This window comes from Anthonomus grandis, chromosome 22, assembly GCF_022605725.1.
Source record: "Anthonomus grandis grandis chromosome 22, icAntGran1.3, whole genome shotgun sequence".
Lineage (NCBI taxonomy): Eukaryota > Metazoa > Arthropoda > Insecta > Coleoptera > Curculionidae > Anthonomus > Anthonomus grandis.
Window position 1 is genome coordinate 38,755,952 of NC_065567.1, and position 17,362 is coordinate 38,773,313.

Below are 17,362 nucleotides of genomic sequence, written 5' to 3' on the forward strand. Positions count from 1 at the left end.
ACAGAAAAAGTGAAAACCGTGAGAACTTGCCTAAGAAGAGTGTAAAGAAAACTGCCGGTAGAAAGCCGATAGCAGTTGATGAGACAGCATAGCATATCATCAGGAGGACAGCACATTCATTTTATTTTAAGAATGAAATCCCAACTATCAACAAAATTTTGACACTTATAAAAGAAGACGAAAATGTACCAGAAATGGGAAGAAAAAAATTATGGAAAATTTTACACGAATTACATTTTTCTTGGCAAAAGCAAAATAGAAAATCTATTTTACCATTAAAATTAAACTAAAATTACTATTAAAATTAAAATTTATCTTAATTATAAGAAGAAATAGTCTGTTGGAGAAAAAAGTATTTAAGGCAAATTAAGGAGTATCGAAAGGAAGGAAGAAACATTTATTATTTGGATGAAACCTGGCTTAACGAAGGACACACCGTGAGCAAGTGCTGGCAGGATAAAAATGTTGGAAGCTCCCGTCACGCTTTTTTAGAAGGTTTATCGACTGGCTTGAAGTCTCCTTCTGGTAAGGGCCACAGATTAATAATTACACATATTGGGAGCTATAAAGGATTTTTAAATGGCGGTCTGTTTGAATTCGAATCGAAGTCAACTAAGGATTGAAAGAACTCGTCCATTATCTCAAAGAGACCTACGTAACTAGAGAAAAAAATTTACATTTTGAGACTGAGACTTGGAGTTTTCATTTTTTTCTCTCAACTAAGGATTACCACGAAGAAATGAACGCTGATGTTTTGAAGATTATTTTTCCGAAATGATCAAGACAATTCCTGAAAATTCAATTATTGTTATGGACAATGCCAGCTACCATTCAAGATTAATAGAAAAATTACCATCATCCTGCTGGCGAAAAGGGGAAATAAAAAACTGGCTTACCGAAAAAGAAATACCTTTTGGAGATGATGCGGTAAAAGCAGAGCTTCTGACAATAGTTACAGAAAATAAATCAAAATATAAAAGACACGTTGTTGACGAAATGGCAAAACAACACAATATAACTGTACTTCGTTTGCCACCTTACCATTGTGAATAAAATCCTATAGAGTTAATTTGGGCTCAATTAAAAGGATTTGTGGCTAGAAATAATAAAACCTTTAAATTGAAAGATGTGAAAGAACTTCTGAAAGCAGCAGTGGATAACGTTACCCAAGAAAACTGGAGCAATGCTGTGAATCATGCTATAAAAGAAGAAGAAAAGATGTGGACCCTCGATAATCTTCTAGAAGAAACTGTCGAACCCTTAGTTATAACAGTGAGAATGTCTGATTCGAATGAATGCGAGAGTAATGAAATGTGTGATTTATAAATTGATTTTTTTTTGTATATTTCGTAAATATTTTTATTGTAATATATGTAAATATGATTAATAAATTAAAATATCCTTATATTTATGTATGACATCTTATAAATGACAAGATATGTTTGGAGAGTTGCATTTTTTATTGGTTGGTATTAAAAAAATGAAATTTTACAACAATTTTTAAACATTTAAAAAACAATCAAATTGCGGTATTAATCAAATTTTTATATCTCATTTTATTTGCCATAGTTTTATAATGAGGCTTTTTCGCTTTTAAGAAATGTTTGTTGTTAATTTAATAAATATAGATTATACCTACCAACCATACTTTTTTTAAAAATCTTTATCTAATAAATAATAGATAAAATCCAACATTATTTATAAATTTTTCATAACAGATAATTATTTATAACTTAAAAATTAAAATCAATATCCATAGTCGGGACGACACTGGCAACCCGTTGTCATAAAAATGAACTCGAAACCATTTTTCCGAATTTTACGACCTATTGTACTTGAGACCATACAGGACTTGTCCACTTAAAATTGGTAAAAGCAGCCGGGTTTATCATTTTGTTACATGTAGAAAAATGGAAGAGTCACCCTAAATTTATGCTACTTCTGCATAAATAATGAGGCACTGTGCTCTCACCAAAAAGGAAATAGAGTATAGTACACTATACAGGGTTTCTGTAGTTATCTCATATTTAAACATTATTTTAAGTACCTTATTTTGTGTTATTTGAACATCACTAAATTTTAATTAAATTTTATTTATATGCATTTGCCAGTTAAGAGATTCATCTATTTGTAAACCGAGATATTTTACACATGATGTCTTTTCTAAATTAACATTATTTATTTTAATGTTTATATTACCTATATGTTTATTTTTTTGCTTGAACAACATAAATTGTGTCTTATCGATGTTTATTTTTAACCTATTAGAAATTAACCATTTATAATACAAACTTAAATCGTTATTAGCTATTTCTACAAGTTCTTGCTCATTCTTCCCCATGTATAATTGAGCCGTATCGTCAGCAAATGTAAAATATCGTGCATTTAGTTTTGCAGATTTTAGGTTTAAAACATATAATACATACAATAGCGGCCCGAGTACCGACCCCTGTGGTACACCATAGTTGTTTGTTAATAATTCGCTGCTAATACCGCTCAAATCAACATATTGCCTTCTATCCACCAAATAAGTATTCATAAGATTTAAGAAAAGTGCCCCCAGACCCAAATCCTGCAGTTTTCTCATCAACAAATCGTGACTAACCACGGCAAAAGCCTTTTTCAAATCAATAAATATTACCACCACAATTTTTCCCTGATCTAATGCTTTTCAAATGGTACTAATAAAATCAACAGTATCAGCAAGGGTGCTACTATTTTTAACAAAACCATATTTTCCTGTGATCCCCGGCCAGCTGACTTTTAATAAACAAGGATAAACATAATAGTTTATATACTTGGGATACACTTAGTATAAAAATACATGTTTTTTTTTTAAAGTCAACCATTTCTTATTTTTTTGATGTCCACTTAAATGGACGTTGGGTCATAAAGAAACAAAAAAAAAATGCATAATTATGTGTTTTAACAAAAATATTTCTTAAACTACCAAAACTTTCGATGTAATTTTATTGCCCAGTCACATGATATTCATAAAAACAATTATGATCAGCAGTGACACACAAAAAAACATCACAGCTGGTACAATAAAATTTGGTTTTCTTCGCATACTTCGATGATTTACACCGAACCGAATTCTTTAAGTGACCAGCTACGGCTGGCAAGTGCATGTCTTTTTTTCTTTTTGTCATAGGGGGAGTCAATGGTGTTGGTGTAATGTAGCCCAAAGCCTTATTTCGAGTCTTTATTGCCAAAGGTGCTTCATTTTGGTCTTCAAAATTTGTGGCTAAAAGTTTATCCATAACGCTGATCTTAAAATCTAAAAATTGTTGAATTTACTTGGCAGAATCACCTAGTTTTTTCCTATCAGTTCTGTAGAGGATCCAGGCATTTGCAAGAGCTAAATCTATGAAATGCAAAATTACTTTTACAGTCCACTTTTTAGTTCTAGTATTGATGCGATAGTAACTAATCATTCGATCAATCAAATCAATACTACCCATACAATCATTGTATGATTTAACAATTTTTGGTCTAGAAATATCTAGGTATTTAGCCTCCTTTTTCGACTAACGTTTACATACATTTATTGGATCTTTTTCCATTTTAGATGATGCTAAAATTATTGGTTTTTGATCATACCATTGAACCAAATTAATCTTTGAATCATCCCTTACTGATTGTTCACTAAAACCTTATTCGAATTATTTAATTTCTTTTTCTGCTGTTAGATGAGCTGAAGAAGGAATTCTAGACTTCATAATAGTACCCGTACCATAAAAGTTTTTATCAAGTAAACTCTCTAACAACGATATTGTTGTAAAATAGCGATCCATGAAGATGTGAGAGCCACTTTTAAGGCTTTAGGATAATCGCATCACTGCTGAAGTTCCAACACCCAATTTTTTTGAATTTTCGTCCAAAAAAGTTTGTTTACCTTGATAGATTTCAAAATCAAGCACAAGTCCTTCTGGTGTAGCACATACAAATTTTTTTAGTCCTTCTGGATTGGGTTTGCCTATTACGAATTGTTTTAGACCACAGGTGCCAGTAAATGGCATCATTTGTTCATCCACTGCAACATTTTCTTGCCTCTCTAGTTTTAAACATCCTTGTCTGACTTTCTCGGTAATTGGTTTTACTTTCCATAACCTGTCCTTTTGTCTATCATTAGCTGATACATCATTGTCAATGACTACTTTTAAGTGACTTCTTATTGAAAAAAATCTATCCCGCGTCATGTGCTTCGCAATTGAATCAACTCTAGTTGTTTTGGCCCAAAACATCTTCACCCTGGGATATTTTAAATAAGAGATTAAAACCGATATTCCAATACATTTTTTTACTTCATCGGTCGATAAATTCATAATTTTATCATTTTCTAAAAAAAATTTTATATTTGTGCAATCACGCATTGTCTCAAATAATTTATCGTCAATAAATACTGACACATAATACATAATTTTCCAACCTGCTCTTTGAAAGTGACTTTCTTCAAAACCGTCTTTGACTACTTCTACTCCCTTGAAACTGCAATAGAAAAAAAATTAGGAAAAGATAAATTTTACTACGTAAAAAATACCTGTCAGATTTTCTCCAAGTCATTCTTTTAGCTTTTGCTGACATTTTTTCCTTTAAAATGCTAAGTGGAATGTCAAATTCTGGGTCTGAGTCACCATCATAATCATCTTGATTTTCATCTATTTGATCTTCTATAATATCCATAGTTTCTAAGGTTTCTTCCAAATCTTCTTCTTCAATTATTGTTTCACCAATTGTTTCTGCATTTATTATCCCATCTTCATTGTCATCTGAGTCTCCTTCAAACTCAGAATCGTCAGCATTCAATAATTGAAGTAGCCTATCGTCATCTTTACCGGGTCGCAAATAAGATAAAATGTTTCTTAAAATTATTTATTTGGCTAGTTTGAAGTTAACAATTTAAAGCAAGTCCTAGTGTCCACTTTAATGGCTCGTGTCACTAGCAAATAAACTTGCTAGAGTTACTCTCACAAGTCACTTGCAGCGCGTGTAAACAGCCACCGTAGAGTAATATTGCAGAAAGTTTACTTGCCGGGCAAGTACTTGCTGACTTGCTAGAGCTTGTAGTGTACACCGCGTGTTTCAGCAAGTTAATTTGCAATTATCAAAATCGAAACTGTTCCGAAATATTTGCAGCAAGTAGTGAAATATTTACGTGTATTTAAAAAAAATGGTGGACCGGCGTGTTTGGACTAGGGACGACACTAATTTATTGATTGAAAATGTTGAACTATACCCAGAATTATGGAAAGTACATTGCAAAGACTTTAAAAACAGAGTAAAAAAACAGGGTGCTTTTCAAAAATTAGCAGAACTATTTGAAACGTCTGAAAACGAAATTCAACGCAAGTTACACAACTTAAGAACACAACTGAATCAGGAGTGGAAAAAAATTCAAAAGAAAAAAAGTGGACAAGGAGCAAATGAAGTGTATAAGAGCACATGGGAATTCTTTGATTCTTTAAAATTCATGTTAGCTGCAAATGTTCAAAGCTGTACAGAAGATAATCTAATAAGTAAAAGTCGAAAATTAATTTTATTTTATTTAAAGTATTTTATATTAGGTGTTTAAAGTAATCAGTAGTCAAAACCTTAACCTATATATCATTTTAGATGTATTTGTACTGCCATGGAACCTCACCTTGAGGGGAAATAAAGTAGTTTTTGAAATCTTCTCGAACCATTTTAGCATTTTGGGAACAATTATGGAGATTTCTGGTATTAAGTGGCAATAAGTTTTGTTTTGGCATACCTTCCTGGTGCCACTGACCATTTATAATACCTCCATCGCCTTCTGTATCGAAAATTCCTGTCGGTGCATAATTTGCTTTCGACGAATTTCTGGTTATTAAAAAGTTATGAAGAACGCATATTGACAAAACAATTTTTTTTACTTTTTCAGGGCAAAGTTGTATAGGTTTCCTTAATACCCGAAAACGATTTGCTATAATACCAAATACATTTTCAATTATTCTTCTTGCACGTGAGAGTCGGTAATTAAATACGCGGTTTAGCCCTGGCTGATTTTTGAATGGATATGGTTTAAGCAAGTTTGGTTTCATTGCAAATGCGTCGTCTGCTACAAAAACAAACGGTGAAAAGTTTTTCATTCCCGCCGGCTGTTGTGGAGGAGACAAATTTACAGTATTATTTTCCAAAGCGGTAGACAGAGAACACATGTTATACACGCCACCATCCGAAATTCTTCCATTACAACCAACATCCACATAAATAAATTTATAATTTGTATCAGCCAATGCCATTAAAACTATGCTGTGCGTGCCTTTGTAGTTAAAATAATAACTTCCACCGCAAGGTGGGGATTGCAAAACGACATGTTTTCCATCCAGAGCTCCTAGGCAGTTTGGGAAATTCCAGATATTTTCAAAATCTTTTGCAATCCTAATCCATTCCTCTTGGGTATTTGGAACCTAAAATTAAAATATTTTTTTCAGACTCAAAAAGATGAGGATACACTGACACAAAATTCCACAATAGATGAGGGACAAAAGATTGAAACAGAAACAAAAAGTACACCGTCCAAAAAACCTAAAAAAATTAAAGTGACTGAAGAAGATGCGATGTTGGTAAATGCAGTAAAGGTGATGAATCGACCCTCAGATAACTGGTAAATATTTGGAGATTATGTAGCATCCGAGCTTAGATCCCTACGTTCAGAGCAGCTCCAATTAAGGTTGAAAAGAATGATACAAAGAGATATTCTTACAATTTCAGAATTAGCTGATAACTATGATTCTGGACATTCAACACCGGCCTCTGTCCCTCTTTTATCCCCTACATATCATTCAAGTGCCTCATCGTCAACTCAATATACTGTGCAGCCCTATACTGACAAGACAATTTACACAGGTACAACAGCAATTAAAATTATAGACATTTAAATACATACCTTTAAATATTCCTTTTTTAGAGCTTCCACAATTGCAGCACAGTACTCAGGAACAATCCTTGCGATCGTACATACAGGGATTCGATACAAATACATAAGAGAATGGTAGGAATCACCTGCAATAATTAAAGTTGTAATTTTTTCTTTGTGATTATAATTACTTTTCATGAAAATAAAAATATTTTGGTGTAAAATATATAAAATATAATATTTATTTTAGTATATATATTTAGCTTTCTAAGTAATTACCTGTGGCTAAAAAGCGAAGTGTCAAAGACAGGCGTTCTTCTGGTCTAATGGCCTGTGGCATTTTTGTATCTTTCTTATATATCTTTTCCTTCACCAAACCAAGCAAAAAATCGAAGTCTTTTGCAGACATTCGTAGAAAGTTTTTCAACTGTTGTGGGTCTTCCATTCTTAACTCATTAAGTAACTTTTCATGTAGTCCTAAAGTAGCTCTACGCTGAATCCATTTTCTTACCCAAATTTTTCTTTAATTTTTTTCCTTTTTCTCTTTTCGTTTTTTTATTAAATATATCACAACCGCAGCCTTAGAACATTGAAAGGCCTTTCAATGTTCTAAGACCGCAGCAGCTATTTGCCGAGATGACATATTTACAAAACTAGTGTACACGTTTCACTTAAAGAAATACAGCAAGTAAAGCTTGCTGAGTAACTTGCCCAAATAAATTTGAAAATAATTGAAATAAAGTGTAGACACTCCAGCAAGTTACTTGGTAAAGAACTATCGCAAGTTAATTGCATGTGGACACGAGGCTTAATGGATTAAGGTTAAATGTAAAATTAGGGGACGAATTCCCGACGATCATTTAAATGGACATGGCCGTTTTTTCCATTCATTTAAATAAATTTCCACTAAAGGCTTAAAATATTAATCGAATTATAAACAAAAATTATTTAGAAAAAGATTATACTAGTTTTTACAAAAAAATATTTAGCAAAAATAGAAAAATTAAGTGAAAAGCTTACAGTCAATTGTTGCACGTCCGAACGCCGACATTTTAACAGCTTTTTACGTTTAGATGACGCGATGGGTTATAGTCGAAGTAGAAATGCGTAGATGCACTGGTAAATTAGAGTTTTTTTTCTTAATTACTACGTAATATTGGAATGTCCACCTAGATGGACGCAAGTTCTCAGGAGGATATTGATACTGATCAAGCAGTGAATTTTTATCAACAAAATTCATTAACCTTTTCTTAATAACTTAAGTTACGGAACTTACCCTAAGAAGACATTTTAACGTTGACGTTATGATAGTGTTTATTGCCAACTTTAATTTAACTAGATAATTTAATAATAAATAACTTAGATTGAGAGATTAAGTAAGAATATTTCTAATAAAAGAATATATTACTTAAAATTTTGCGAAACACTATAAAGAACACCACAAGAAAACCAAAGTGCAAATTTTTTCTCGGTCTCGGTTATCAAATTTTTGTTAGTTGGCAGCACTGAAAATTAATGCGAATTTGGATTTTCTCCCGTATACACAGAACCTTAATGCGCATTACAGCGAAATCATCCACCTATTTAAAATGTTTTAAAATAAAATGAATGATAAAACGGTTTACGGGTGTCTACATATGCCATCTAAAAACGCATTTCGCTAATGCGCGTTAACGGATTCGTGTAAACATGGTAAATGATTAAATTTACGCGGGTTTTATGTGGCACGCGCAAACACGGGAATTCTCTCTGTTGCGCATGTTTCTGTCGGCCTTATAATTTATCTACAGTCTTGAAAAACGTATGACGTTGACGTATGTCTTTAGATGTTTGATGTATAAGCATTGTTCAATGTTTTGATGTTTTGATTTTAACTAGAACATCTATAATTTCACTACATTTGCTTCAGATTGAAAAAAATGGGTAATAGGGACAAGATCACTCCTTCTAGTGCTACAGAAGACGAATATATTACCATGACAGCTCAGGAGCTGCATATTCTGTCGGAGCTTGATAGGTTTGTTTTTACTAAAATTACAATATACCTAATAGCAATGATAAATTGTGTTCCTAAAACTATGTGATTAAAAAAAACTTTAATTATTATGTATTCGTTTTTAGTCGTCAGTATGGTTACCTCCTGCTTAACCAACCTGAAAATGCTAAGAAAAAGGCCTTAGTTCAGAAGGTAAGATATTTAATAACATTATCTAGACTACAGCATTAAACATTTATATATTTTTCTTAAAAAAGAAAAAATTTTTGAACCTCTCAGTAATTGTTTGAAAGTTGTTGTTCCCTTTCTATCTCCAGGTTAAGGGCTTTTTTTTGGTGGAATTTTGGGGTGCAATCCTTGGAAATTAGAATTAGTGGGAAATCAAAAAAATTGTGGGAAATGTAAGGAATTGCTAGGGTAGTTTGGGAATGAAGAATAGGAGAAATCAATTGATATACCCAGCAGTGGATATCAGAAAGCTAGGAATTTACATTGTCAATTACAATAAGTTGACATACAGTGGTGGCCAACTAATTAGAAACAGTGTGAATAAATTAATAAAAATCATAAATCTTTTGTAAATAAAATTGTTTATTCTTAAATTTCTCGCCCATTGTTGTAACTAACATTTATTTATTTATTTAATAATGGAATCCATTTACAAAAGTGTTACATAGCATACCCATACAAACATATATATTCAGATACAAAACTATCTATTAAATCAGTGAAAGGTGTAGATGAGTTAATTAATTAAAGCCCCTATGAAATAATATTCTTTAACTGCCCCTTAAAAGATGTTATCCTAGAGTCAAAAAAGTTTATCTGTCCTGACAGACCATTAGCACTTCGAGCCAGTCATGTAATTGGCTCATTAATGCCATAATTGGTATGGTGGAATGGGACTGAAAATATTTCTGATTGTCTATTCAATCTGGAAGGCACCCTAAGTTTAAAAAGAGACAATAACTTAGGACAATCTATAGTAGCATTTAAAACCTTATGCATAAAACATAAGTCGAGTAATGTTCTTCGTGACTCTAATGTGGGTAAGTTCAGGTTATCCCTGACCCACTGATAGTAATACTCCTGTCTCCTGTGACCACCCTTAAAAATTTATTTTGAGTTTTTTTAATCTGTTCAATGTAGCAGTTATATGACGGGGACCACACAGTTGAGCCATACTCCAAGATGGGCCTAGCAAGAGAGCAATAAAGTAATCTAAAAGTAAACAAAGACAAATCAGTTTAGATAAAACAAAAAAATAAAAAAAGTAGACCTTTAGATAAAACCCAGCATTTTCATTGTCCTACCAGTCACCTGATTGAAGTGACTTTTAAAATACAACCTGGAGTCAATAAATATTCCTAAGTCAGAAACCTCTGTTTTGACACCAATTGCTACATTATTTATTTTATAAAGAAAAGCAATAGGGTTTCTTTGCTTAGAAAAAGTAATCTTATGGCACTTATTGATATTAAGGGACATTCTATTCAAGTGGCACCAATGAAAGAACAAATTGAGGTCTTTTTGCAGGAGCACAGCATCAGAAAGGGTTGTGATAAGCCTAAATAGCTTCACATCATCACCGAGTGAGAGCCCTTTTACCTTTAATATTACCATAAATTTAGTGGATTTGTCTTCACATATATACTTTAAAAAAAGTTAATTTTTTATACAAATATTGAATTGGACAACTAATTAGAAACCAAAAAATTATCAATTTAAAATAACAAAATAAGAACTCTAAACCCTAAATAAATCAATATTTTGTAGTAAATCCCTTATTTTCAATGACAGCTCTACATCTCCTGGGCATTGACTCCACCAGATGTTGACATCTCGCTAGTGGTATTGATTTCCACACCTGTTCTGCTTCTTCCGCCAGATCTTTTAAGGTTTTTAATATTTTTATGTTCTAAAAGTTGTTTGATGCAAAACCCGAGGCACCGGCAAAGTTTCATCAGCAAACGGTAACATGTGGTTCTCTATAATATCTTTATATTTTTCTTGGTCAAGAATACCGTAAATTTTCACTAATGGACTAACACCACGCCACGAAAAACATCCCCATAATGTTATATTTCAACCTCCATGTTTGACTGTGCTGGATGTATACTTCGGATTATTTTCCGCACCCCTTGGTCTTAAATTCAAATTCAAATAGTTTATTGTCCAACAGGAAAATTCCCAATTACAAGACAATCGAAATAATTAAAATTAAAACAGTACAAGTTATAAGCACCTTAAATAAGTAGTACAAAAAAAATAATATAAGATCCAATATAGAGTGATAACAAAATTTAAAATTTAAAACAATAGCATAATTGTAAGAATATAAGTCACACTAACCAAATGATAACAATCACAGAAAAATAATCAGGTATCATTCAAATTAAGAGAGGAACACATCCTTTTTTTAAAAACATATTCAGTGCTGCTAAAGATGTCGACATCTATAGCATTCATCTGATTATACCATGTACAAGCATGGCACAGTGGAGCTTTGCTGGACAGATTTGTTGAGTTAAGAGAGGGATAAAATATATGGTGCCTCCTTGTATTGGCAGGAGGAACAAATAGAGGTAGCCTCTCTAAGAGCTCAGAACAATCAATTTTATTATTGCAAAGTTTATATAAAAATATCTGACTAGAGAGAATAGTATTTTGCTTTAGTGACAAATAGTTGAATCTATTCAGCAGGTACTCCTGTTCCACACCTCTTACTGGATATACTCCATCCAACTTAATAGAAAGTAACTTTAAGAATCTGCGCTGTACATACTCCAGTCTGTTAACATGAACATCATAGATGGGGAACCACAACATAGAGCCATAAATTAATTTACACTTTACTAATGAATTGTACAATACAGTCAAGCTGGATATATTCTTAAATTGAGAAGTGGACCTTACTATAAACCCGAGGGATTTTAAGGCTGAACCAGTGACCTGTGCTACATGCTGGTTGAATGTGAGCCTCTTATCTACTTCAATGCCCAAATCCTTCACTGAAGAACAGTCTAGCAACTGAGAACCACTCAATATATATGGGTATAAAATCTCATCATGAAGAATGGAAATAGTCATTTTTTTACATTTGTCACAGTTTAGGGGTAGTTTATTTCTTTCACACCATTCAAAGACCCTATTCATGTCCTCTTGCAGCTTCAGGCAGTCCAGCATAGTACGAATGATATGAAACAACTTTAGATCATCAGCGAATAAAAGACAGAAACTCTCCATACAATCAACTAAATCATTAATAAATAGATCGAACAGCATTGGGGCGCACCACTCGAAGCCACGTAATACTCAGACCCAAAACCATTAAATTCAACATACTAAAGCCTGCCAGTCAGATATGAGATGAAGAACCCCACCAGACAAGGTTGAAATCCAGCCAAAACCAGCTTCTGTGCCAGCAAACAGTGATCCAGCCGATCAAAAGCCTTCGAGAAGTCTGTGTACAGCACATCCAACTGGCTTTTCTGATTTATAGCTAGATATGCTGTTTCCAAGAAACAAGCCATATTAGTGACAGTAGATCTTTTCTGAAAGAAACCATGCTGCTTTTCTGTAATTATGTGCTTAATTTGAGGAGACAATTTATCGTGCACACATATCTCAAAGACCTTCGAAAAATTAGAGAGAATTGACACCGGTCTGTAGTTCTCTATTCTGCCATGGTCGCCACTCTTAAACACTGGACATATTTTAGCCTTTTTCCACTCTTCCGGAAATGTATTGGTCTTGAGTGATAAGTTGAAGATTTGTAAGAGTGGTACAGCCAGGGCCGATGCACAGTCACGCAAAAGAAATGAAGGTATTTGGTCAGGACCCGCAGTTTCTTTGTTTTTTAACTTCTGTAAAGCTTTTCTTACATCTGCTTCAACAAAAGATTGGACCAAAATGTTGTCTGAACCATATGTATCAGATTCTTTGGGCTAAGCAATAGAGGACTCAACATAAACACAATACTTTTAGGACCCACAACAGTGGTATCTTTATAGCTCATAGAACCTGGAATGCGAGAGTTGTTTCGTTTAAGGTGAATGAACCTCCAGAATTGCTTTGGATCACTCGAATAGCTGACTCAGTCCTGGATATATACTCGTGATAAGCAAGATCCATTTTTGTTTTTACTACCCTCCTAGCAGCTCTAAAATCCTCATAAGCAGCAGAGCACCGTGTATGAAGCCATCTCCTTTGTAGCCTAGAGTATTTACTATTAGAGGGTCGAAAACGAGGAACAGCTAGACAAAGAATTTGATGGATTTTGTCATAAAAGGTTTTAACTGCCTCATTAACATCTGACTGGGTGTGTATAAAAGTCCAATCCACATCAGAGATAAGAAACTTCTCACAAATATTCTACTATCACTACCAATGCGATTTATTTTTGTCTCATCAGACCATAATACTTTTTTCCACTCTTTTATGGTCCAATTAATATGGTCCTTAGCGAATTTTAATCTAGCCTGGCGATTTTTCTTCTTTAGCAGTGGTTTCTTGCGGGTTACTCGTCCAAATTGGTTGGCCTCATTAAGTCGTCCTCTTATAGTTCGTGATGATATCGCGATAGCTGGAGAAAGTTCTTCTTTAATCTGGTTGGAGGTTAAAAATGGATTCATTCTAGCCATTTGAACAATAGTTTTATCAGTTCGTTGGCTGGTTTTTTAGATCTTCTCTTGCGTGGAATATTTTCGTACGTTTTATGTTCTTTTATGTGTTTGAGTGCATAGAAAACCATTTTTTTTAACATTTTAGGTGGTCAGCTATTCTACTATAAGTCCAACCTCTTTCCCTTAGTGTAAAAATTATTTTACGTATTGATGGATCACAATTTTTTTTTCCCATTTTAAACTGTGGAAGACACAAAGACAAGGCTTGTAGATACAAAAAACACAAATTGTTACCAGTACAAAGGTTTGAAATGAACTATACGCGCGTTTATTTTCGTCGTTTCTAAGTAGATGGCCAACTGTGTTATCTATAAATTTTGTTTATATTCTGCATTCCTTACAAATTTCTTAGTGGAATGTCTATAACTAAATTATATATTGCTGTTGTGATGAACAATCAAAATTTTACAACAAGTTGGTTTTAATTTATTTTAAAGAACTGAAACATTGAATAAAGTATTTTTTTTAAATCGTTTCTAATTAGTTGGCCACCACTGTATATTTAGATAATTACTATGTGATGACAAAACTCACATTATTAATCAAAGTTTTTAAGGGAAGAGGTTGACAGATTTAGGGTCGGTATTATAAACATTTTTCAAAAGTTAACTTCAACTATCAAATTACCGTTAGCAATAAAATGTCAGTTTTATAATATTCTGTTTTTATTTGACAAAATGAAATGATCTAACTGATTTCTAAATGTTCTTGGCCGCCGAGGCCTTTCAACAATATTTAGAGCGTTGGATAATAGGTCTTCAAAAATATTGCATATGTTGTTTGCCAACATTATTGCGATTTGCGATACCAAAATAAATAAAGACAACAAAACCATAGATATACTTTTAGAAAGCCTCTAAAAGCTAAAGAACTATGAAAAATAGCGGCATTTTATATAAAATATAAAAGCTTGACAATCTGGTGGTCCCGAGTTTGCTTTTTTACCGCCACTGAATGTTGAAGTAGAGGATTTCTCAGGTTATATTTAAAATGATTGACAGACTATATGTCGAAAACCAGGATTATAATACCAGGAAATAGTTTTATAATACCAGCCCTTATTTAGCCCTGAAAAAAAGATAATGACATTGTTCCTAAACATTTTATTTTTGCAATTCTATTAATTTAATTGATAGTAGTCCACTTCAATTGAAACAGACAGACCAATCAAAAGAAAAACTTTAAAAGAGAATAATGCTTTTCTGAGTTTAATAATTGTACTAGAAAAATTATTTTTCATTGATTATAGTGTTAAAACCTAAAAACCTTTGTGACAAACTTTGACAGATAAGTTCATTTTAATAATTTTTCTTTAATAATGGGTCCAATTTTCCATGGTTTAGAAGTTACAAAAAAAGCAGACTTTGAATATGTAGCATATAAATTTTATCATAAGAGTATATATAAAAAAGGGGACTTAAATGCAGAAATAATTGGTATGTCAATCGGATACCATTAGAATTAGGCTATCGCTAGTGATAAGTAAATTTTTAGAGCAATGCTAATTGTGCCATATTTTAATTTTTTTAATTGATATTTTTTGCTAAGGTCAATGCAACAATCTAAGTAAAATCTATTAAATAAAATATGTAAGGGCATGATTTAATGATATTAGTTATTAAGTATTACCAGTACCATGTGTAATATTTTCATCTGCAGTAAAATGAAAATGAATAGAAACATATCATCCATTTTTTCTTCAAGATACCAAACGAAAACAAAACAAAGGTAAAACCACAAAGTCACAGTCTCATCAAATCCATATAATTTTTTAAATGCTACACGTGTTTCGCTCCGAGCATCATCAGGCCTAGACCTACACAGATCACATTACAACTAACTTTAGAGTTGTGATTAGTGATGAGACCGTGAAATGAAAATGAATTGTATGTTACTGATAATAATAAAGTGAATTGTATATGTCAAATAAAGTATATTATTGCTTGGGTCATTTAGACTACTTAACAAATTATAAATAAATTCTATCATAAGCAAAATGAGAGTATATCTAGATAGTGTTATGGTTAAAAAACAAAAAATCCAAAGTAAATTTAAAGTAATAGGGAATCAGATCCATATTTATTTAGAAAAAAATGTCTATAAATAACCAATCTGAAATTTTCTACTTACAAAGCATTCCTACTTACAAGCTTTTACTTCAGGTGAAATAATCTGAATTCTTATCAAATATTCAACTGTATTCAACTTGCAGACACTGTTCTCTGTGTCGCTCCATTACCTTTTAAGTGTTCCAAACCTGTTTGAGATTGGTCTTAATGGTGAAACTGATGCTCCATACACAACCTTTTTAATGTCATAAGTGGTGTGTTTTTGAAGATTTACTTGTCTTTATGTTATTTGTTATTGACACATTCTGTCAACATTTCAGTTTGAGTTGTATTAGAAGTTCTGTTTTCCAGAAGACATGCAATGTGAGATTCATAACTGAAGATATCAATTTATAATATTTTTTTTTCATTTAATATCAACAATGAATGATGGAAAAAGTTTTAACAATAAACCAACAAGGATTCATTTAAAACAGCCCAATTGAAAGCAGGATTTCAATTTATAGTCTGTGCTGAAAATGTTAAAAACACTTCAACTTCTCCTTGTGTAATGAATCTATTCTTCTCTTGGCCAGATTGTTGTAACAATACAGAAAAAATTTAAAAAACCATATATGCAAAAATTTATATTTGTTAAACATTTACCTTCAACTTATATATTAAATGTTTACCTTTTTAGGCTATTAAGTATTTACAACTTATGGTAGTTCAAGCACGTAAGCATCATAAAGAGCAGAAGGAGAATGAACCACAAAACTATCAAATGAAACAGATTAGCATTGATCCCAAGACCTGGGTAAAATTGGGGCACTTTCATTTGCTACTTGAAGAACATCATAAAGGTAAGTTTCTTCTGACCTTGATGACCCTACCTTCTACTACTTGGTTTACATATCATCTCACAGACATGTCCACAAACGGCTGAGAAAAGTATAAAACAATAATGAAATTTTGGAAACATTTCTAATCTATAACCAAAACAACTTGTATTATTAATTTAAATATTGAGTTTGGCTTTAATAACTTCTTGTCTTTTGCCTTTTTGTTGCCCTATAGAGTTTATTAGTTCTGATAGTACTAATACTTCAAGTGCTTTATTGCAATATATAATATCTTATTTTGTTAAATATTTTATATGTATACTATATTCTTCCTGCACTACTTACAATTTTACTTGGTTTTTAATGCTTCCTTTTCTAATTTGGTTTTCTGTGCTTCCAAAGATTCTCTGTGGGATTGCAATGGCGTTAGTTTACAAAAAGGATGTGAAGGACCTTTTTACATTTACATTAACTTTAATATTTCTTTTCCAAGGATATATTAACTCTTGATGGCAAATAAATTACCTTTGAGTTTGATATTTGAATGTAGATAATTCTCATTTAGCAGTTACTACTGCAGTTATCAATTTCGACGAAGTCGTTCATAATTCCCAAAAAGACTTTTGTTATAATAAAAATGAAACCAAAAATTAAAACAAATATAACTACAAACAAAAAGGTAAGGCAAACCTAAACTGTGTACCACAACTACAACACCCACACTGATATTGCTCTCTTTACCATAGACATGTAACCTGTTTTGATTTTTGCTTTGTATTGTAACTTTTCTTGAGACCAAGACTTCGCCTTTAATTTTTATTTTATTTATTTAACAATTTAATCTTCATTCTCTTTATAAACTTTTGAAAATAAATTCTGACAAATAAACCAAAATTGCCGAAAGTATT

General features: G+C 32.2%; 2 protein-coding genes across 3 annotated transcripts in view; one reads left to right on the forward strand and one right to left on the reverse strand.

The window, feature by feature from the left end:
• Positions 1-2,939: 2,939 nt before the first annotated feature.
• Positions 2,940-6,182, reverse strand: LOC126748470 (piggyBac transposable element-derived protein 3-like). The gene is made up of 3 exons (XM_050457723.1): positions 6,097-6,182; positions 4,544-4,864; positions 2,940-4,491 (listed from the first exon to the last, which is right to left on the reverse strand). Exons 1-3 carry the CDS (start codon positions 6,180-6,182, stop codon positions 3,825-3,827), a joined length of 1,074 nt encoding a protein of 357 aa, XP_050313680.1. The 3' UTR covers positions 2,940-3,824.
• A 2,527-nt stretch (positions 6,183-8,709) lies between these two features.
• The window catches only part of LOC126748382 (lysine-specific demethylase 6A), a 132,698-nt gene continuing 124,045 nt past the window's right edge, over positions 8,710-17,362 (forward strand). For both annotated transcript variants that reach the window (XM_050457584.1, XM_050457585.1), the window contains exons 1-3: positions 8,710-8,900; positions 9,005-9,071; positions 16,313-16,475. In XM_050457584.1, coding sequence (XP_050313541.1) covers positions 8,803-8,900; positions 9,005-9,071; positions 16,313-16,475 — 328 coding nt within the window. In that variant the 5' untranslated portion in view covers positions 8,710-8,802. The remainder of the gene's footprint in view (positions 8,901-9,004; positions 9,072-16,312; positions 16,476-17,362) is intronic.

Coding starts and splice junctions, on each gene's coding strand:
- LOC126748470 (XM_050457723.1), bottom strand. CDS start 6,182: ATGTGTTCTCTGTCTACCGCTTTGGAAAATAATACTGTAAATTTGTCT. Junction 4,865..6,096: donor GGAATGAAAAACTTTTCACC/GTTTGTTTTTGT, acceptor AATAATTTTAAG/AAACATTTTATCTTATTTGC. Junction 4,492..4,543: donor ACTTGGAGAAAATCTGACAG/GTATTTTTTACG, acceptor TTTCTATTGCAG/TTTCAAGGGAGTAGAAGTAG.